Source organism: Gopherus flavomarginatus, chromosome 5 (genome assembly GCF_025201925.1).
Source record: "Gopherus flavomarginatus isolate rGopFla2 chromosome 5, rGopFla2.mat.asm, whole genome shotgun sequence".
Classification (NCBI taxonomy): domain Eukaryota; kingdom Metazoa; phylum Chordata; order Testudines; family Testudinidae; genus Gopherus; species Gopherus flavomarginatus.
Window position 1 is genome coordinate 136,407,779 of NC_066621.1, and position 23,546 is coordinate 136,431,324.

The window sequence follows — 23,546 nt, forward strand, 5'->3', positions numbered from 1 at the left end:
TGTGATAATGACAGGCCCTTAGGTTTGACCTACATGGGTGAGGAGCATTGATTTTATTTTTGTTCCAAAGCAAAATGTACATTCAAAATGACAGTTTAAGCAATAGCAGCATTATAGATCCCAAGACCTATATAGATAGACAAACATGATTTCCTTTCAACTTACTGAAGGGTAAATAGTCTAGCTGTTTCAAGCTATATTCTGTTAACTTGCAAGAAAAATAAAATTGCCATAATCTTATCCTTTCCTTTAATGGAGAAATCAATTTTTTGTTTTGGGTTTTTAAGTGGAATTTAGCAGTTGTGGCTTTTCCGTTTAAGATTTAGAAAACAGTGGTGTATGAATGTATGAAAGATGTGATGGCTGTTTACAGTTTAAACTATTAATTTTCTGATGTTTTCTTCAATTGCTTCTAGGTGAAATGGCAAGAGAAGTTAGGGGAACAGAATGCAAATTATTTAAAGCCAGCTGCACGTTTTCGCATGGGACTTTTTTTTTTTGTGATAATTATACAAGGTGTTGAATTTTACAGTGGAAATCTTTGTGCAAAATTGCAGCATTTTTCAGTGAAGTGGGCAATATTCAAGTGCACTAACAGTGATATAATGTTCAGATCAAAGCTTGTACACCACAGTTGTTTCTTTGATGGGAGGATATAAGCAGCAGGCAGATTTCATCTTTCACCAATGCTGAGTCTATCATTTCTCTTTAAAGAGAAACTTGCCATGGATCTATATGCAAGTCCGGGATAGGCGCTGACAAAGGCTGACGTTCTGTGGGGTATGGTTCTGGTGTTTCTTTATCATGTTATCACTAGCACTCAGTTGTTTTCATTGCTCACCCCCTAGTACTCTTGTTTCTTCCTGCTGCACGCTGTTACTCCCCTTTTCATATAATGTAACATGACCCCAAAATGGATTGGACTGGTTACATTCAATGTATTGAAGGCCAGATTTGCGCTCACTCATACCCACAAGTAAATCTGATTTATGCCCCTCCCTCGTCCTACCCCCAAGCTGGCAGTTTTCTGCAGTGCTGCCTCTGTAGAAATTGAAAATCACATGAAGGGATGTTTTTCCATTTATAGGAGAGATTCCGGGCCTGCTACTGTGTTCTTTTCTTTCCGGGGTGGTTGTCATTCCATGGAAAACGAAAGCTCTTGATTCCCCCAGACATACACGGTAGTTGCAGATTTATGTTGCCCTTTTTGAAAAAGATGGGCTGTTTCTGCCAAATTAGCTGTGGCGGATCTGTGGCCCGGGGCAACTCTTCAACGGGAATGGAATTAAAACCACCTTACTCATTTCTGATGGGAACCGCAACTGTATGTTCTGCCTGGGATTTTCAAAGAAGCCTGAGGTGTTAAGCACCAAACTCCCACTGAATTTCAAAGAGGTTTGGGCACCTAACTCCCATAGGCCTTTTTGAAAATCACAGCTAAACAATAAAGGCTTGTCTGCACGCAACTGGAACTGAAATAACTGCATATGGTTTAACCGAGGCCTGGTCTACACTAAGCGTTTAAACCGATTTTAGCAGCATTAAACCGATTTAACGCTGTACCCGTCCACACTACGAGGCCCTTTATATCGCTATAAAGGGCTCTTTAAATCAATTTCTGTACTCCTCCCCGACGAGAGGAGTAGCGCTAAAATTGGTATTACCATATTGGATTAGGGTTAGTGTGGCTGCATAACAACGGTATTGGCTTCCGGGCGGTATCCCACAATGCACCACTGTGACCACTCTGGACAGCAATCTCAACTCGGATGCAGTGGCCAGGTAAACAGGAATTTACTCCCTCCCGCCACTATGTGAAAGAAAAGTGAAAAAAGTCAAGAAACGATTTCTTTCCATGTCACCCTATGTCTGCTGAATGCTGGTGGTAGACGCGATGCTGCAGCAGTGAAGAGCAGTATCCGCTCTTCTCCTCTCCCCGGTGGCAGACGGTACAATATGACTGCTATCCGTCGTCACCATCAGCCCGTGCTTGATAACTGCTGAATACCCCTGGTTGGCCTCAGGGGCGCCTGCGTAAAAATAGGAATGATTCCTGGTCATTCCCAGTAGATGGGACAGAACGGCTGGTAACCGTCCTCATCATAGCAACTGGGGGCTGAGCTCCATCAGCCCCCTCCCTTTCCTGTGTAAAGAAAAGATTCTGTACTGCCTGGACTATCATAGCAGTGGCATGCTGGGCTCCTCTCCCCCACACCGCTTAATATCGTGCCTGGACTGTCATAGCACCGGGAGGCTGCATCCTCATTTTATCTCACTGACAAGTCACTGTTTGTTGTTCCTGCATTCTTTATAACTTCATGACACAAATGGGGGGGACACTGCCACAGTAGCCCAGGAAGGTTGGGGGAGGAGGGAAGCAACGGGTGGGGTTGTTGCAGGGGCACCCCCCGTGAATGGCATGCAGCTCATCATTTCTGCGGGATCTGACACGGAGCGGCTGTACTCTCTGATACACTGGTTCTCTAGTACACTTGCCCCATATTCTAGGCAGGACTGACTCTATTTTTAGAAACCATAAAGGAGGGATTGACTCAGGGTATCATTCCCAGTTTTGCTTTTGCGCCCCCGGCCGATCTCAGCCAGGGGCACCCATGATAGCAGCAAACAGCACAGAAGGACAGATAACCAAATTATACTGGCAGCAGACGGTACAGAACGACTGGTAACCATCTCTGCTGTCATGGAAAAGCAAACGAAGGCTGCTGTGTAGCGTTGGAGTATCGCCTCTGTCCGCGGTATCCAGTACACATACGGTGACTGTTTAAAAAAAAAACAAAAAAACTGAACAGGCTCCATGGTTGCCGTGCTATGGCGTCTGCCAGGGCAATCCGGGGAAAAAGGGCGCGAAATGATTGTCTGCCATTGCTTTCCCGGAGGAAGGAATGACTGACAACATTTACCCAGAACCACCTGCGACAATGATTTTTGCCCCATCAGCCACTGGGCTCTCAACCCAGAATTCTAAGGGGTGGAGGAGACTGCGGGAACTATGAGATAGCTACGGAATAGCTACCCACAGTGCAACGCTCCGGAAATCGACGCTAGCCTCGGACCATGGGCGTACACCGCCGAACTAATGTGCTTAGTGTGGCCGCGTGCACTCGACTTTACACAATCTGTTTTATAAAACCGGTTTATGTAAAATCGGAATTATCTCGTAGTGTAGACGTACCCTGAGACCATTCATTATTTCTCTGCAGGCTTGTGTCTGGACACTCTCTTATTTCAGAATTAGTGTCATGATTTGATTTAATTTCAGGCAATGCAAAAATCACTTTTAATTTGGATTGAGTGTCCATACACAGGCTTGCACCAAAATAACATAAGATGTGAATTAAAACTGATTGAGTTATTTCGATGCCAGTTTGTATGTAGAGCAACCCTTAGGAGGAGAAGCATGCAAGAGGCAAAGATTATAATGAGCTTCTTGATTTATCCCATCAAATGGCAATGTTTGTTTCTGAGCCAGAGTGTGGTGAGCATTTACTTATGTGAGTAGTCCATGTGAGTGAATAAGTAAGGGTTTTGCAGTCACTATAAGTAGGTCAGCTGTACAATAGTTCCCACCCACTAAAATAGAATTGCACAGCTGGCTATATGCATCACTGTTTTCTTTTCATTTCTTCTGACCACCCACCCTATATCATTCCATGCCTCTGAATTATTGTGAAGCTACTGTGGGAAACACAGCCCCAGCCTAGGGGGATTAGTGAGATTGGCTGGGATTCTGCTTCTCTGCTCTTCGCAGTAGAGGGAAATTTTCTATAGCAATTACATTTCAAATTCTTCTAGTGCCTGTAGCTAGGTACCATTATAACTACTGATATGCAGGGTTTTGTTGGTCCTTGAATCTTAGAGAGACAAGGTGGGTGAGCTAATATCTTTCATTGCACCAACTCTCTCTCACCAGTGGAAGTTGGTGCAATAAACGATATTACCTCCCCCACCTTGTCTCTATAAATACAGATAGACCTTCATCATAGAACACTGGATTTGGAACAGCTTTGATGTGCATTGTAATCGACAGCGCTGCCAGGTGTGAGTGCTGTCTAGAGATAGCCAGTAGTATGTTCAGAGGCAAATGTTGGAGGCGCTCAGAGCACAAAGCCACTGCAGGCTTCTAGCAGTGGGTTGCCATTAAACACTCCCAGACTTAGTACGTGAAAGAGGATACTTTCCCAAGGCTGGCAGGAAGGCACAATAGCTTAAACTGTTACAATGAAGGCTCAACATTGGACTTTTCTAACTCAGGGCTACATCCAGCTCCACCGAAATCAAGAGGAACAAGATCAAGCCCTCACCCCCTGGGGGCACTCCAGGACCGGAGTATAATGGTAACCATGCTCCATGGGCTCCTCCTTTTTCTTCAGCACAACAGAGATGGACTGGAAGTGACATGCAGAGTACAGAGCAGCTCAGGGATAGAGCATGTGAGGTCAGAGCAGCAGGCGGGAAGAGGCAGACTGGAAGCCGGCTGTAGACATAAGGCAAAGGAACAGGTAGCCTGAGAGCTGGGACAAGGAGGCTGGGTGAAAAGCCAAGCAGGAGAGCAGACTGTGGCTGGCACATCTGGTTAACAGGCCAGCATGGAGAGACCCCAAGCAGCACCATGGCCTGTTGACCAGATGTGTGATTCAAAGCCTGTCCTGCTGTTACTGCCCCTCTGCCAGCCAAAGCCTGCTGGCCGTGGTGGTAAATGACTCCAGCTGGTTCTGAGAATCTCATGGTTACCTGGTAAATAATGTGTTCGTGTGGTTAGAATACTGATAGTGAAGATAGTTTAAGAGCTATAATCCTTCCTTTCCTGTACCAAAGGAAACTGATTGTTTGGGCTTGTGAGATTGGCTGTCTGAAGTATTACCGTTAGGGCCCAAATCCTGAGCCCACTTACCTGGGAATGTCAGGCCCCAAATTTACATGGATGATGAGCTGTCACTGTGCACATTTGAGTGCTGCTTTGGCTGACAGGAAAATAGGATGCTACAGTCCCACAGACAGATGAGACTTCCTCCCAGAGGGCATCACAAAGCAGGGAAGGTGGGTCCAGTACATCCAAGTGTGACAGTCATCTTGGCTTACACACCAGTGACTGAACTGGGGAACCTCTAGAGCTAAAAGCATGAGTCTTTGTTACCTGAGCTTAAGGGCCAAACTTTGTTGCTGGACCTGTTTCCTCTGTGGACTGGGCAGAAGGGGAGGCACAACCCACTAGTGGTGCATGGCTTGACACTGATTTAGGAGGGGAACAGTGGTCCATTGGCACCATTGACATGAAGTAAATATTAAGCTTTACTGTGGAAATACACTTGCATGTGAGCAGGGCCCTTTCACTTGGGCTTGTCTGCATTTTCTGAGATGATGATAATTATTAAATACTATAGTGGCACTCAGAGTCCCTAATCAGAATCAGGTCCCCAGTGACAGACACTGTGCAGACATACCGAACGTGATGTGCTCTGCCCCAAATAGCTTATAGTCTAAGAATGAATCTAAAGCCTCAACCTAACAAAGCAACGCTGGGTTTTATTCTTATTTTCATTTGAAAACTGTGTGAATGTAATTCTAAGTGGGGATAAAAGCGAGAGCAATGGGCATATGTAATACACATGAATAGCTTTGTTTTTAGTTTTCTCTTTTTTGGGGGGCGGGCGGGGGTTGTTGAAGACTCACTTTTTAAAAAACTACTATGCTGGTCAATTGATCAGTTGGAACCGGTACACAGCACTATACAGGTGGCAGATGGAAGGACATAAGAAATCTTGGAAACAACTTGAGGTGGCAGTTCTGCACCTACAAGTCCTACCTGAATCTAAGGTACAAAAAGTCCATTAAAAATATCGTAGGGAAAATGACAGATTCCAGGAATTGCTTAATGCAGAGCCGTAAGCTGAAAAACATTCCACACTCAAGGCCAAAATAATGGTCCGTGAGAGACGGGGAAGTTTTGTTTTCACTTATCATGTATTTCACAAAAGTGTTCTCAAAATTAACTGCCTGATTTCCAGCTGTGGTTGTATTAAGTAAAAAAGGACCATTGTTTGGGTGTTAGAAGCCAGTTATCCTAAACAGAAAGAGATGAAACAGGCAAGGAGGGCAGAAGTATTGAAATGAAAAGGCTTACGGCAAAAATGCAGGCATTACTTTAGAAAAAGAACTGTTTGAAATTAATGCTCCCTAACCCAGTTCCACTGTCTGTCATGAAACTGCAAGCTGGATTTGAAAGGGAGTCTCAGAGGTCAATGTTTTATCCATTAAGCTGTAACTGCCTAAACTGAGTGTGCTGCCCAAGAGATGATACAGAGTCTTGTCTGATTTGTATTCTGTTTGCACATTGGAGAGTTGGCTTAAACAGACCAAATGACAATAAGATATTCCTCAGATGATAACAGACCGACTATAAAGTTCACCACATGCAGTTGTGCTATGAGTTAAAGTTATTTGATATATGTAGGGTGACCAGATGACCCGATTTTATAGGGACAGTTCCGATTTTTGGGTCTTTTTCTTATAGGCTCTTATTACCCCACCACCCCCTGTCCCGATTTTTCACACTTGCTATCTGGTCACCCTAGATATATGTAATTATTTGCATGCATAAAGCAAAACCCCACTTGTGTGTAAAAATTGTCTGAGTATCTGATATGAACATTCAAACCAGTGTGTGTGCACAAAAGAGAAACCCATTTAAAGTGTGTCCTGAAAGTCAGAACAATAATCCTCAAAAGAAGTGAGAAGTCAGGTAGGTTTTGTTGTTTGTTTGTTGCCAGGGGAATGAAGACAGATATAAGATTGTGGTGGTGGTGGTGGTTGTTGTTGTTTTCAATATGTCTTCTTCAATTGGCTGTTGAAGCAATGGATGAAGAAACAAATGTAAATAACCTACAGAATATGATTTATAAAAATTTATTAAAACATAGGAGTGAACATTTTGGGCTAGTGTTATTCAGTGGTTAAAGCAAAGGACTGAGATCCAGATTAATCTCTCTCACACTTGGTCATATAACCAAAGCTATCAACTCATTGCATGACTTTGGGATCAAGATCTGATCAGCTTAAGCCAATAAGATCTCCCCATGAGATCTTAGATAGATCCTTAGGCCTCAGTCAGCAAAGCTGTAAAATTGACTTAAAACTGAATTCCACTTTGGCTATGTGATTACATTACATTTAAAAAAAAAATGTGTCCAAGGGAAATAGCCTCCTTCCCAGTGCTGAGTTGTCCCAGGACACAATCAAAAGTGCCATAAATAGCAATCTCTTTTAAACTCTTCTTCAACCTGATCCAATGGAAATCTCTTGGTCAACCCTAATGGGCTTTGGACATATGCTCATACCAACACTTCTGCCACTATATGCAGGCAAACACCTTTACATTTACCTCATTCAGACCAAAATTAGAAGATAATGTACACTAAATTGAGGGTCTAAAATCTCAGCTGGCATAAATTGGTCTAGTTCCATTGACTTTTTTGGAGCTACACCCATATAAACTAACTGAAAATCTAGCCCCAGATGAATAGAACGAGCAAAGGATTAGATTACAATTCACCATAATGCTCTCAGACACAGTAAATGTCCAAACCTGCCAATCCACCTAAATAGGGTGCTCTTCTGCAGAGACAAGCTTCTAGCCACCCCAAGCCAATCGTTTCCTGCCCCTCCATGTGCTCTGAGAAATACCACTATTGAAAAATACATTGCTATAACAATCTTATCTAATGCTAGGCATTTATTTGGGATTGCCGCTGTCCTACACAATATCCCCTTTATAAACTTGACACATTCCTTCCTAACACTACTTCCTTAAACATTAAAGAAAATAATTTAGCCCTCCTACAGAACATTACCTTCATTTTTATGATTATACTTTGGGGTCTGGTTTTTTTGTAGTGAGAGGTTCTCACTCATTGGGAAAACACTTTCCAAATTTATCAAACCCATGCTCAATCTTTGGCAGTTTGACCTACTGTATCCCTTTTCCTTTCAACCCTCTGCCAGGGGTGGGAGGAGGGAACAAAACAATACAAACCACAATGAATATTCTCTCTCATTAACTTTGTGATTTGTCAAACTCCTAGCCAGAGTCTTAGCAGCTCTCTCATGTCTTCATCTCAGTCTAATGTCCCTTACTTCACGTGACCTAATCGTGTCTTCACACTTGATAACTGTTATGCCTCACTTATCCATGCATTTCTAGAGTACTTATGATAAAAGCATTTCCATTAGTATCCAGAAGGCTGTGTCATGGTGCCCTTGTCACAATACATGGATCTTGCACGTTAAATAAAACATGATGTATAGGTTACACTGCTCAGCAGTTTTGCTTCTAGTGTTGGGTAGCATTGGAAATAAGTTAAATCTAAAATTGAGCAACTATAAAACTTCCTGTAAGAGGTTCCTAGTCTCTGTTTTTTCATGATCGTAAAGTTAATATCCTTCTTAGCTATTTAAAATTTTTAAAAGATAGGAAATAACACAGCTCATCTTGCCTGCTGTCTGCAGTTGTTAAAACCATTTGTGATAACCTTATTTACTGAGGTAAAAGGAAATGTACAGGGTAAAAGTGAAGGTAACTGTTGTAGACGAGATGTTCATTGACATTTGGTTCAATGTATGAGAGAGTGTCTCTGGACACTCCTGTAATTAGAAATGAGTGTTAGCCAACATTCAGAACATAAATAGCTGCTTTTGAAACCTAGATCATTGTCTGTCTACCTTTTATCTGAAATGTTTTAACAGGAAAAAATTAAGTAAATCTCTTACAGAAATTAAAAGCGGTAGTGCAGAGCTGGACATAAAATATTCTGTACCTTCTTAGTCCTCAACATCTAATTCAAAAAAGCAGGAAAACATTAGAAATGAGCCAAAGCCCATTGAAGTGAAAGGGAGTCTTTTTGCTGACTTCAGTTGGTTTTGGATCAGACTCATTGTGCATGCCAGTTCTGACAGCCGAGAGATTGCAAGATTGGGCCTTTTCTTTGTACTACGAGCTAAAATGTAAATGGTAATGTTTGTTTTATATGGACTGTAAAATGTCTTGACACTCAGAATCCGAAGTCCTCTCATATTTTAAGGGGAACATTTTCTATATCATATTAAATAACCAGCCATTAGATCGTGGTGCTCCAGTTGTTATGAAATTGCTGATTTGTGGTTGTGCAATTAGCTGACTCCAACATAAATGGCATTATAGATATTCTGTACATGAAGTGGCAGATTATGGTCTATGACTTGTTCCGCTGCTGCTTAGAGTGGGGTCTAGGCTCATTCCCATAAGCTGCGATACAAGGGCTGAGGAGAATTTAAGGCAACCACAGAGTTAATTCTTTGTAATTCAGCATCTCTATTACAGTACTTAAATTACTAACGTGATACAAGCTATTTGTATCATCAAACAAAATAGGCTGTGCCTTTGAAAGCAGATGAGGCCTGCTCCTGCTGTGAAGCCAATGAGAGTTTTGCTGTTTGACATACAGTGGAGCAGCATTGGGCCAGGTCTTTAATGAAGTCTTTACTTACTGGGTTTAGAAAACTTTTTGGGGTAGGTATAGTGGGTTCCCACGTTGAAGTGGTTAGAGACGAAAAAGACCAGTTACTAGTTATTCACATCAGGGCTGGTTATAGTCCTCAGACAGCAAATGCATCTAATGATTTAACTTGACCTCATGATTGCTTATAATGCTGTATGGTTGGAGGAAGGAATGGGGATTTTTGTGTGTGAAATGACTGACATTTGTTAAAAGTGGTACTAATAGTCTCCGGATTATATTTATCATTTCACATATCCTTCCTGACAATATATTAGTTGTAACTCAGGAGTCGGCAACCGTTCAGAAGTGCTGTGCTGAGTCTTCATTTATTCACTCTAATTTAAGGTTTTGCATGCCGGTAATACATTTTAACGTTTTTAGAAGGTCTCTTTCTGTAAGTCTATAATATGTAACTAAACTATTGTATGTTAAGTAAATAAAGTTTTTAAAAGGTTTAAGAAGCTTCCTTTAAAATTAAATTAAAATGCAGAGCCCCCCACTCCTGGACAGGTGGCCAGGGTCCGGGCAGTGTGAGTGCCACTGAAAATCAGCTTGTGTGCTACCTTTGGCACGTGTGCCATAGGTTGCCTACCTCTGTTGTAACTGAAGCTCCTATTTCTCTCCCAGTGCACAGCTATTCCCTGCAGAGCTCCTCCAGGATGATAGAGGTTGTAGTCCTGTCCCCATGCTGCATGGAGGAGCTCTCCGTGGCTTCTGCTGCAGCCTCTGGCACTGATTGTTTCTCTCCCATGATTTAGTGTTGAGAGATAGACAATACACAGCGAGAGAGATCTACTTGCCTTTCGCTGGCTTTGCCTCCAAGTCTCCACCGTACACTAGCATATAAGGAGTCTCTGGGAAGCTGGGCTTTGTGAATGTGTAGAAGACACCTTGTCCGCCTCTCCCAATCCTGCCCTTACTTGTGCAACAGAACCGTACGTCATGTTGTTGTTGTTATTGTTATCGTCTTGTCCCCTGATACTCGTGCCAGGCCATGAAGTTCAAGAATGAATTCAGTCCTCTGTGAGGGCTTGAGCCAAGGTGTCAGATCTGAAGAGTGTCACTTTCCTTACATCAAGTATCAGAGGGGTAGCCGTGTTAGTCTGGATCTGTAAAAGCAGCAAAGAATCCTGTGGCACCTTATAGACTAACAGACGTTTTGGAGCATGAGCTTTCGTGGGTGAATACCCACTTCCTCAGCTGCATTACAATATTACATTCAAAAGCATGGGCTATCTCTGTTGATTTGCATTCCTGTGGCATGCTTTGTCTGCAATCTCACAATAGTAGGTGTTTTTTCTGAGATGCTTGGATATTAATCACAGGATTTTTGTATCTGTTGACCATTTATGTAAGCTAATATTTTCCATGATAGGGCATCAATATCATCAGCTATTGTCATTCTTACCTGAATTTCATGTCTTCCAACTTTGGCCAAATCATCAGCTACCTCACTCCTATATATACCAACGAGTGATGAAATCCATTGAAAACTCAATCTATTGCCTTGCTTTCTGATCCTCTTAGCCTCCTTGTGAATTGTAACGTTGGTAATGTTCTGGTTTCTCTTGCAAAAGGACACACTGTGATTGCAGAGGAGGGGGGAGGATGTCTGAGAAAGAGCAAGTACACCTCAAAATCTGCATAATTCAGCTCATTAGAAAGATATTGGGTGTGATTTATCTGCCAAATGTTTGCCTAATTTTTAAATAATTATTTTGGGTGCACACTAAGGTTGAAATCCGGGCCTTGTTTAAGTCAATGGAGGAATTCCCATTGACTTCAGTGGGACCAGGATTTCACCCTAATTTAATAGCATCTGACCACTACTGATGTGAAGCTGGCATGCTATGTAGGCACAATAGCTTCTCTGTCACATCATCAAATTAGCATCTTATTAAATATTTAGAAACCTGCTAATACTAAACAAGTAGATCATATTATACCCTCATTTTTTTAAAAAATTTTCACAGCTCCCTTTGAAGTGAAATGAAGGTTCTGTGGAATGTGGGGAGACTAGAGCCCTGAAAGACTTGTTGTGCATTTTTTACGTACAGGGCTAATGGTTATTGGACAAAGAATTTTTGACCCATCTGCACATGTAATGGATGCAAATCTGGGAGCATGAGATAAAAATGATCTTATATATTTATATATGACTAACAACTGTAAAATGAGTTTTGCAAATCTGATCTATATCTATGTATATTTGTGCATACCTTATGCAGCATTCATGCACATATTGTGCATTCTATTTTTCTTACTGATTTTCAACATTTATTAGTGTGTCATTTTAGTAGTGAATTCTCATGCCTATTAATTATGCTCTCCCTAAATGAAAAACGTTAGGCTATGCAAATACTTCCTTTTATTGTTTACTCATTGTAATGAGTTTCTTTTTAAGATAATAAAACCTAAATATGAAACAACAAATATGTACACATCAAAAAGTAATTCAGATGGTCTGAAATATTGTGTTAATTGTGGGAAAAGCCTATTTTCAGCTTATCTTCTTTCAAATAGCTCATAGATAGTAGAGTTTATTTTGGGTGACTGAGGTTGAGTCTTATGCATTCAAACCCAGGACATCTTGAAGTGCTTCTCTTCATTCTTAAGGAATTAAATGTTTTTCATATCTTGACATGATGTATCATTTTGAGGCTGAGCCAGTAATCTATCTAGATTCAATCGATAGCTCCTAGAACTGATAGCAGCATATCATACATCTCATCTGAAAATCGTGCGTGGCTTGCTGATGCAGTTTTCTCTCAAAGAAACACACATACAGCACCTCATCCTCCTTAGAATAGTATCCCTCAGTTAATAGGTTCAGTAGGTGTGTTGCTAAAAAGGTTCCAGTGATATTTATACCATTGCTGCTAAGGCTAGGCTCTTGCGTTCAAGAAATCCTGATCTTGCAGAGATCTAAATCAATTGTTTTAGACATACACCTCTACCCTGATATAATGTGACCCGATATAACACGAATTCAGATATAACGCAGTAAAGCAGTGCTCCGGAGGGGTGGGGCTGAACGCTCTGGTGGATCAAGCAAGTTCGCTACAACGTGGTTTCACCTATAACACAGTGAGATTTTTTTGGCTCCCAAGGACAGCGTTATATCGGGGTAGAGGTGTGTGTTCATCTAGTGTTCAGTCCTTGTTAGGTCCGCATAGGCCTAGATCCTATTTGTACTTTGTCCTAAGGTGATATTTCCTTCACAGTACTCTTTCTAGTCCGAATCTATCGAGGCATTTTAGCAGTGCAAATGAATGATTAGAGATACTTCTGCTGGAATAGATTTCAGAGCAGTAGCCGTGTTAGTCTTGTCAGCAAAAACAGCAAGGAATCCTTGTGGTACCTTTAGAGACTAATAAATGTATTTGGGCATAAGCTTTTGTGGGCTAAAACCCACTTCATCAGATGCATGGAGTGAAAAATACAGTAAGCAGAATATATAGTATAGCACATGAAAAGATGGGAGTTGTCTTACTAAGTGGGGGGGTCAGTGCTAACGAACCAATTCAATTAAGGTGGAAGTGGCCTCTTCTTAACAGTTGGCAAGAAGGGGTGAATACCAAGGGAGGGAAAACTACTTTTGTAGTGCTGACGAGGCCAATGTAGTCAAGGTGGCCCATTTCCAACAGTTGACAAGAAAGTGGGAGTATCAGCAGAGGGAAAATTAGTTTTTGTAGTGACCCATCCACATACATGGCAGAGAAGTATTGCTGGCATGTACATTGGCTAAACCAGACAGTCTCTACACAAAAGAATAAATGGATACAAATCAGACATCAAGAATTGTAAAATTCAAAAACCAGTAGGAGAACACTTCAGCCTCCATGGACACTCAATAACAGACTTAAAAGTGGCAATTCTTCAACAAAAAAACCTTCAGAAACAGACTCCAACGAGAAACTGCAGAACTGGAATTAATTTGCAAACTGGACACCATCAAATTAGGCCTGAATAAAGATTGGGAGTGGATGGGTCACATGGGAGTGGCCTTGTTAGCACTACAAAAATAATTTTCCGTCCCCTGGCATTCACCCCTTCTTGTCAACTGTTGAGAATAGGCCACTTCCACCTTAATTGAATTGGCTTGTTAGCACTGACCCTCCAGTTGGTAAGGCAACTCCCACATTTTCATGTGCTATACTATATATTCTGCTTACTGTATTTTTCACTCCATGCATCTGATGAAGTGGGCTTTAGCCCATGAAAGCTTAAGTCCAAATAAATTTGTTAGTCTCTAAATTGCCACCAGGACTCCTCATTGTTTTTTTCTGCTGGAATGTATACAGTAGTGATTAATTAAATTAACTTGGCACTTGGAGTCAGCATTGGATTTTATTCCACTCACTGTCACCAATTTACTGTGCGACTTTAGCAAATCACTCAGGGCCTGGTATTTTGAGGAGCTGAACTCCTACCACTCCAGTTGAAGTTAGCTCAGCACCTCAGAAAATCACACCCTTAAAGTGCAGCTACGATCAGAAAAAACTGCTTTCTCTTACTCAATGGACCCAATTACTGTGTATATTAAGAGACAAAACTGCTTATTTTTAGCAGGAAAATTGAGTGGGGACTGAGTTTGAGCCTCTTTCCCCTCCCCTCCTAGGCAGCTAGCCAAAAATAGTTTTGCGAGGGACCTGACCTGTGCCTATGAGATCAGAGAAATATAAAGGTGGCATGGAGCCACCTTTGCTCCAATCCCCTCCAAACTTGTACTGAGCACAGCACAGCCACTTTGGTGACTTTGGCACAATTATTATTATTATTATTGTGATTTGAGTCAATAATTATTTAGAGACAAATTTTTTCAAGCCATGACCCTAAAACATACAGTGAAATGCTGTTCATGCAGTGACAGATTGTATAGCAGTGATATAGTTCATACACTGCTCATATTTACTTTTGAGGAACAACCACTTGTTCCTAAATTGAACATAGGTTCTTCAATTTCTGAGAAACAGGATTTTCAGTTTAGACTGATGTGCACTCCGCCTACAACCTTTGACAGAAAGGGGCAATGTCAACAGGCTATGGCCAAATCTCAGTCTTTGGAAAAGTGTTTTTATAAAAGTTAATATGAAGAGAAATGTTTTCATGGGTTATTTTTAAATGTCAATAAAAAAAGGTATCTTGTTGAGATGTAAACATCTCTCTACGGGGTTTTCAACTCCAATGTTGCAGCCTTGTGCTAATATACTGCATGAGAATCAGAAAACGAAACTAATTAGACATTGACTGAAAAGAAACATGAAACTGGCTACATTATTTTCATAGTCCCATTGACTGACATGCAGAAAATAATCAACATAAATAGTGAAAAGTAAGCTGTATTTTATAAATTTGCTTATGGCAGTGCTTAAGGGCCAGCCCCATTGTGCTAGGCACTGCATAGACACAGAATAGTAGGCAATCCCTGCCCTGAAGAGCTTACAGTTTAAATAGAAAGATGGGCACAGGGTGAGGGAAGGGATATAACATACAAGCAAAGTGAACAATGTGATGGCAGCCAACATCATGTTAGTATTTTTTGGAGGGAGGATGGGTTTTCTTACAGGGTATCAACTAAATGGAAAGAAACGGGAGGGGAAAGGGACAAGAAGGTAGGAAGCACAGGTGTGGTGTGAATCTGAAGTGAAGAGACTGTGAAGGAAGGAGTAGGGGAGTTTGGAGCAAACAGCCAATCAGCTCAGGGAGGAGAAAGTCCGTCAAAAAATTGTGTGTAATAATCTGTTACTAGAGACACAGGTAAAGCCATAAAAACCTCACTCTTCATGTATTAATCTAGTGGTGCAAGTCTACCCTCATGAACTTGGTCCAGAAACATCTGCTGCATTGAGACATTTACACACTAAGGGCATGTCTACACTGACAGTTATAGCGCCGCTCAGAGAGCGCTAAAGGGAAACAGCTGTTATGTGTTCACACTGTCAGCTGCCAGCGCAATAGCATGTTCACACTTGCAGCAGTATTCAGAGCAGTGCACTCTGGGCAGCTATCCCACAAAGCATCTCTTCCTGTTCTGCTGCTAAGAGTTGTGGGAAGACAGAGAGGGTCGTGGGGCATCCTGGGTCCTGTCCCAGTGTCCCATGATGCATAGCTTCGCATCCCAGCAATCCCTATGCATCCTTCCATGTTTGGCGCCATCTTTCAATGGCCTGTGTATCACGCACCCTGCCTCTTCAGGCTTCAGGAATGGATCCCAAACTGCTGACCAATATGCTGCTCGCTCTGACCAACACGTCCTGAGTGGCAGTTCCTTAAAGTACAAAGGCAAGAGGAGTGCGACATTGGTCTCGCCACGGAAAGTACCTATGACATGAGATTGCTTGTGGCATTCAGAGGTGCTGACCAGAGTGGAATATCGCTTTTGGGCTCAGGAAACAAGCACTGAGTGGTGGGATCACATTGTCATGCACGTCTGGGATGACAAGCAGTGGCTGCAGAACTTTTGGATGAGGAAAGCTGCATTCATTGGACTGTGTAATGAGTTCGTCCTAGTCCTGCAGTACAAGGACACAAGAATGAGAACTGCCCCGCCGTTGGAGAAGCGCATGGCGATTGCAGTGTGGAAGCTGGCTATTCCAGACTGCTACCGATTGGTCACTAACCAGTTCAGAGTGGGAAAGTTAACCGTTGGACTCGTGTTGATGGAAGTGTGCATGGCCATTAATCACATTCTGCTCCAAAAGATTGTGACTCTGGGCAGTGTGCGTGGCTTTGCACAGATGGGCTTCCCTAACTGCGGAGGGGCGATAGATGGCATGCATACTCCAATTCTGGCACTAGACCACCTAGCCACTGAGTACATTAATTGCAAGGGGTATTTTTTATTGGTTCTCCAGGTGCTTGTGAATCACGATGGGTGTTTCACAGACATTAATGCAGGCTGATCCGGAAAGGTGCGTGATGCACGCATCTTTCAGAACACTGGCCTGTTCAGGAAGCTGCAAGCTGGGACTTTCTTCCTGTACTGGAAGATCACCATAGGGGAAGTAGAAATGCCCATTGTGATCCTGGGAGACCACGCCTACCCCTTAATGCCATTGCTTGTGAAGCCATACATGGAGCAACCTGGCAGCAGCAAGGAGCGGGTTCAATGGCAGGCTGACCATGTGCAGAATGAGTGTTGAGTTTGCTTTTGGCCATTTAGAAGCCCATAGGGAAGCTGGACCTGGCTGATGACAACATTCCTATGCTTATAGCCACGTGCTGTACACTCCATAATATTTGTAAAGGGAAGGATGAAAGCTTCACTTAGGCTGGACTGCAGAGGCTCAGTGCCTGGGGGCTGAGTTTGAATAGCCAGAGACCAGGGCTGTTAGAGGGGTGCAGCTCAGGGCCATAAGGATCAGGGATGCACTGAGGCAGTAATTTGAAGCTGAAAGCCACTAATATTTATTGCTGTTCTCGGGAGTGCAGTGCTTGTAATGGTAGGAGGTGATTGGTGCAAATGATTCAATATGTGGGCTTAACATAATTGTATGATGCTTTGCAGGGCTCTTAAGATATCTAGCTGCTGACCCTCAGCAGTGAATCAAGGGAGGGTCTTCTCCAAGACTGCAGTTTCCACCCTGGCCCCATGCCACTTACCTGTGTGCAGCAATGGTCACCCCGCCCCCGTGACATCACAGTGGCGTGGGAAAGTTACCATTAATTGGGCAAGAAACAAAGCAGCTCTGCCGAAGAACCTGTGGCAGCGGATTGCCCAGTATCTCCAGGAGAGTTTCCTGGAGATCTCTGAGGCAGATTCCTGTGAAGTTAGGGAGTCAATCAACAGCCTGTTCCACCACTCAGACTAGGCATGTGGTGGGAGACAAGCCTGCTTTCTGCAACCTTCCTTCCCCCAGGAACTCGCTTTAGTGATTCCCAAAATCAAATCCACTCACCAGGGGCCACCTCCTCCTGTTTGCGCTTCGCCAACATCTAACAGCTGTGACTGGCTGGCCTCTGGGGTGCAAAAGAGCTCCTGGCTGCATGCATCTCTGACCTCCGAGTCATCCTCTGCGTCTGGGTCCCTCTCCCCCTTCACATTCTCGTCCAAGATTTCCTCCCTCTGGCTCAGTCCACTTTCAACTGGCACGTGAGCCCCCAAAGTATCTCTTTGCAGTGGAGTTGGGGTCACTGCCAAGTATCACATCCAGCTCTTTGTAGAACTGGCAGCTCGTGGGCACAGCACCAGAACAACAGTTTGCCTCCCGCACCTTGTGGTAAGCGTTCTGCAGCTCCTTCACTTTGACCCTGCACTGTGTCCTGGTCATGGCCCCTTTCTGTCATGCATGGTGAAATCTGTCCGTAGGTGGTATAATTCCTATGGCTGGAGCACAGCTGGGACTGCACAGCCTCCTCTCCCCAAATGCTGATGAGGTCCAGTGGCTTGGCATTGCTCCAAGCGGGAGATCGCTTGGTTTACGGAGCAGGCCTAGCCACCTGGAAAGATGCACTGAGACCACTGCACATGTCACTGAGCAAACAGGAAGGGGACTTCCAAAATTCCAAAGGCATTTGTGGGGTTAGGATAACGGCTAGTCACCTGAGGGCAGGGCAGTAGAGTTCAAACTGATATCCAGAGAGTCGAGAACAGGCATTGTAGAACACCTCTCAGAGTCCAATCGCAGCTCTGTAATTGACCACGGTGTCTACACTGGCACCACAGCACTGTAGCCCCAGCGCAGAAAGCCCTATGCCTCGTGTTAGGGCAGCTTTTTTACAGTGCTACAGCTGTGCAGTTTCTGCGCCTCAAGTGGCTTGGTAGTGTGTACACCTCAGGAGTTGCAGTGCAGAAAGCTGCTTTACTGTGCAGAAACTTGCCAGTGTAGACAGGGCCTAAGTAGATGATGTCTCTTGCTACGCTGAGCATTGTTTAAATCTGTCTGTCCCTCCTGTGCCAGCTGTGAAATTGTTAATGTGTTTGTTTGCACACCTTAGGTGGCTGAGTAGAATCGGAGTTCATAGGATCAGTCTCAGCACAGACTCCAAAGTGCTGCCTTCCCCAGTACTGTTTGTACTTGAGGTTACGTACTGCCGTAGTGATAATGCCAAGCATGACTGCTGTGTTCCCAGTGAGCTCTAAAGCCCTTTGGAGCCAGGCAGTTTGTAATGATGATTTATAAGGTTGGCTTGACACAGTGCCAGAGTTATCCAGAGGAGTGGGAAAACTGATCAGAATATGTAGGCAAGGTAAGGATTTGTTTTATGAGGCTGTGGAGAGCAGGGGAATAATTCATTAGCAGTATAACCCAGTGGGTTGTTTGTGTCTTGGAGGAATAGCTTTGAGAATCTATCACGGAGTTGGGCAAACTACAGCACATGGGCCAGAGCTGTTTTAAGCAGGCCCGCAAGCTGCACCAGCAGCTTGGCCCTGCTCTGGCCAGGGCGGTAAGTCGGGGGGCCGCACCATGCGGCTTGCCTCCGCTCCGGCCGGGCCGCTGGGTCGGGAGCCGCACCACGCAGCTCGGCCCCGCTCCAGCCGGGGCGCTGGGTTGAGGCTGCATTACATGGCTCCCAGAAGCCAGCATGGCCCTGCTTCATCTCCTATGTGCTCCAGTGGGAGCTGCAGGGTCAGTGCCTGCAGATGGGGCAGTGTGCAGATTCGCCTGGCCGTGCCTCCGCGTAGGAGCCGGAGAAGAGACATGCCACTGCTTCTGGGAGCTGCTGGAGGCAAGCATTGCTTGGAACCTGCACCCCCGAGCAACTCCCCATGCCTCAATCCGCTGCCCCAGCCCTGATCCCCCTCCTGTTCTCCAACCCCCTTGATCCCAGCCCGGAGCACTCTCCTGCACCCCAAACTCCTCATCCGCAGCCCCACCCTAGAGACCGCACCCCCAGCCGGAACCTGCACCCCTGCCCCAGCCCTGATCCCCCTCCCAACCCCTCGGTCCCAGCCCAGAGCACCCTCCTACACCCCAAACTCCTCATCCCCAGCCCCACCCCAGAGCTCGCACCTCCTCCCACACCCCAACCCCAATTTTGTGAGCATTCATAGCCTGCCATACAATTTCTATTCCCCGGTGTGGCCCTTGCCTACCCCGATCTATCACGTAGTTTGGTGAATTTTTATCACACAGTGACTGCTGAGAATCCCATGCACACATCCTGCGATGTTTTTCTGCAATCACAATATGGGCGAGTTCAACAGTTTTTTAAAATCAGTTCTATGATATTAAAAAAAAAAGACAAAATAAATTCAAATAAAATAAAAATGTCATAAAATAGCTCTCTATTATCATCTAGAAGCACCTTTGTTTCCTTGCTCTTGTCACTTGCACTTCAGTTTTATATTTTGTAACCTTCAGGACTTGTAACCTGGAAGACTATTTACATCAGGCTAGATTCTCTGCTGCATGTTCCAGAAGGCTTAACACAGGCTGTGTAGCACAGGCAGAAAAAAGAAAGAGTGGCTGACTCCCACCTTTTCCCGTTCCAAATTCTGACCTGGCTGAAGGGCCGGCTCCGTGCACCAGCATTCCAAACAGGTGCTTGGGGTGGCAATCTGCAAGGGGCGGTAGTCTGTGTGTTTTTGCCCCCAAGCAGTGCACCGAATTGCTGCTGCAGGCGGCGGGAGCAGTCTGTATGCTGTTAGGGCGGCAGGCGCGTTTCCGTGGCGGCAGCAATTCGGTGGCAGCATCTACGTTCAGCTGTCCACAGCGGCGCAGCTTCTGTCTTCTAGCTGAAGACAAGCTGCCGCCGAATTGCCGCTGCTGCAGAGATACGCGTGCCACCCTGACGGCACATGGACTGCCCCCGCCGTCTGCGGTGGCAATTCGGCGCGCTGCTTGGGGCGGCAAAAGCAATAGAGCTGGTCCTGCCTGACTGGGGGCCTGCCTGGTCCCTAGTGCAACTTATACCATCCCAGGTTACCCACTCAGAACTGAACAAGTACTATTCAGGATGAGTACGGAGTGCATTGAGTATAAACTCTTTTGAGCAGATAAGCTCCACCAATGCAAATGGTGACTTTCCTTGCCTGCACTGAGGATTTGCACTGATACACTTGCTCAGTGGTTCTCAAACTATTGTACTGAGGACTCCTTTCACGTAGCAAGCCTCTGAGTGCAACCCCCCTTATAAATTAAAAACACTTTTTAAAATACATTTAACAACACCATTATAAATGCTGGAGGCAAAGCGGGGTTTGGGGTGGAGGCTGACAGCTTGTGACCCCCTATGTAATAACCTTGTGACCCCCTGAAGGGTCGCGACCCCCAGTTTGAGAACCCCTGTGCTAGCTGCTGAAATTAGAGGTAGCCCTCAATATAGACAAGATCTCTGTGTTTTGTACAGGATCAAGTACTGTGTTGCACAAGTGATAGTAAATCTGTTGGATTTTTTTTTTTGTCACTTAACCCATGACATGAAAAACTAATTAAATGCTTTTAATATCAACTTTACCAGTGGAAAAAAATGGCAGTTGATCTAATCTTAATCCATATTCTTGGTCTTGGACTATTGTTTCTTTTCATCTTTTTATACTGAACAAATTTTCTTTTCTTTTTTTTTTAAACCTAGTGTTATTTCCTGCTCTCTCTTTTGGTAAAACTTCCGTTTTCCTGTTTGGTTATAAGGCTTTATACGTACACTCTCAAACTGCATTACTGCTGAGTTTTTGTTCCGCTCTATAAATTGGAGAAACAGAATACCTAGTTTAGCACAAATTACATGTGACAGACTGATAATACATTGTTTCTGAATCTTCTGCTAAATCCTTTCCTCAATGGCAAGCTGGTGAGTACCTGGGGACTCTACTGTGAATATATAATGACTTTATTGAACAAAACTCATGTGGTGTAATATAAAGAATAGCGTGGCCTATTTAAACTGTTATTTTCAGAAGGTTTGTGTTTCAGTTATGAAAAGATAATTAGATTTTTGTGGCAATAATAGATTGCTCTGATTCTGGCTTCCAATGCTGAACTTGATTCACTGGGCCGAATTCATCTCTAGTGCAAGTCAAATGATTTCAGTGGAATTATCAGAGATTCATTTGTCCCACTGAGAATTGAACGGGGAATAAGAACTCACCTGTGTGGATCCCATTGAAGGATTAAGGCCTTATATAGTTTGTTGTGTTGTGTACAGTTATGCATGCGTCTGTGTCCTGATTGATAGTGTTGTGTTTGTAGTTTGCATATGTTTGAATTTTTGAAAACTTTTGTTTAAAATGTTGTTCTGTTCAAACACACTCCAGTGGCTTGAGAGTGTTTTGAAAGCATTAGCTGGTGTCTAAAATTTGCATTTTCCGTTCACAGGGTAGTTTCTGATTGTGCGTGTTATTTCAGTATTTTCCAAAATTAGTTACTTCTTGTTCTTATTTCTATAAAAGGGAAGTCGTTTACATTAGCAGTGGCCTGATCTTGTAAGGATACTTAATTACAATTTTATTTCTCAGTATATGTAATAGACTAATCAAGTCTGTGTCATTTTTTTCCCTACTCTTACCATCCTGATAGTTACTTCTAAGAACTTGGTGTGTGTAATGGAGGCTGGTTGCAAGATGGCTTGTGGGATGCTATAAAGTACCACGCTTTATTACAGGAAGAAACAGTGAGTGAGTTAAAGAGTTAATGAATCAGTGGAGTGCTGGAGAAGGTGGAGGTATACATACGTTGCTTAAATAGCTAGAAAGTCAAGGGAAAGCTTCCGCCCTGGAGTATGGCATGTTCCTATGTGTCTGACTATTCTGACAGGAATGTTGTTTTTAATGACTAAATTGCTGAGTATGAGATGCCTTTTGTTCAGCAGCAGTTTATAGTTTTTTAAGATGCTGATTTGACGTGCTCCCAAGTGGAGTTTGCCTTGAAACAGTTTTTTCCTTAAGTTAATTGTTCTATTTCACAAGAAGATATCAGAACAGGAAACAGAGGAGTTAAAATGAATCCACCAGCTACTACTCAAAATCTTAGCAGTATAAACAAAGTGCTTGGGCCAAATTCTGCTCCCAATTTCATTGGTGTAAATACAGAGCAACTCCATCAGCCCTGATCTGATTCGCTACTGACTCGCAGCTTATATGCCATTTATATGTGGGTACCAGACACTAACAAATCAGAATTCTCTATTCATTCGCATCAGTGGTACAGCAGCATAGAATTGGTAGGAGATTACAATCAGACCTCTATGAATCATCTGTTACTCTGTGGTGTCTCTTTACATATGTTATACTTGCATCCCAGGTTACTTGTAACTTGCTGCATCAAAGCACTAAGACATGATAGTGAGGTAAATAACTGTGAGCCTTATTGAGCATGTCTGCACTATATGAATTTTCACACTGAAGTGACTAAGCCCCCAAAGTCCTGGCCTACCAGGACTGGACTCTCTGAGTAAAACCTGGATTCTCTATGACTTGTCTCTTTAGTTTCCAGCTCACAAGTCTGGGATGGATGTCTTCACACATTGCTCAATACAGTGTTTTAATAACCTCAGAAAGGAGAACTCGATTAAGGGGAACACCATCAGCATTAAGAGCAACTTCTGAACCCTATTCTTTTATAACAAACACATAGTAATGGGCCTCGTGCTTGTTATTCACACAAACCCTCTCTGTAAACTACTTCCTTATCTGACAGGCATGTTCTGAGGCTTAATTCATTAACAACATCAAGCCTTTTTGAGATGTATGGATGAAGGATGCTATATATATGTACTCAGGGGTTCTCAAACTGGGTGTCAGGACCCCTCAGGAGTCGTGAAGTTATTACATGGGGGGGTCACGAACTGTCAGCCCTTACGCCAAGCCTCACTTTGCTTCCAGCATTTATAATGGGTGTTAAATATATTAAAAAGTGTTTTTAATTTAGGGGGAGGGTTGCACTTAGAGGCTTGCTATGTGAAAGGGGTTACCGGTACAAAAGTTTGAGAGCCACTGAGCAGGATTATTGTAATTTTTATTATTGGTATCTTTGGATTTAAGATATTTTATAGCGACATGGGAGGTGCTATACGCAGGTGCACAGTGTGGATGGATCTTCCCCCTTCGACAGC

General features: G+C 43.5%; 1 protein-coding gene across 4 annotated transcripts in view; it reads left to right on the forward strand.

Moving 5' to 3' along the window:
- EVL (Enah/Vasp-like) overlaps positions 1-23,546 on the forward strand; it is a 235,983-nt gene that overhangs the window by 91,406 nt on the left and 121,031 nt on the right. Inside the window, exon 1 of one of the 4 annotated variants that reach the window (XM_050954204.1) lies at positions 21,147-21,287. The exons of the other annotated variants lie outside the window; for them this stretch is intronic. Coding sequence (XP_050810161.1) covers positions 21,277-21,287 — 11 coding nt within the window. The 5' untranslated portion in view covers positions 21,147-21,276. Of the gene's footprint in view, positions 1-21,146; positions 21,288-23,546 lie in introns of those variants that run through there. 4 annotated transcript variants of the gene reach the window in all.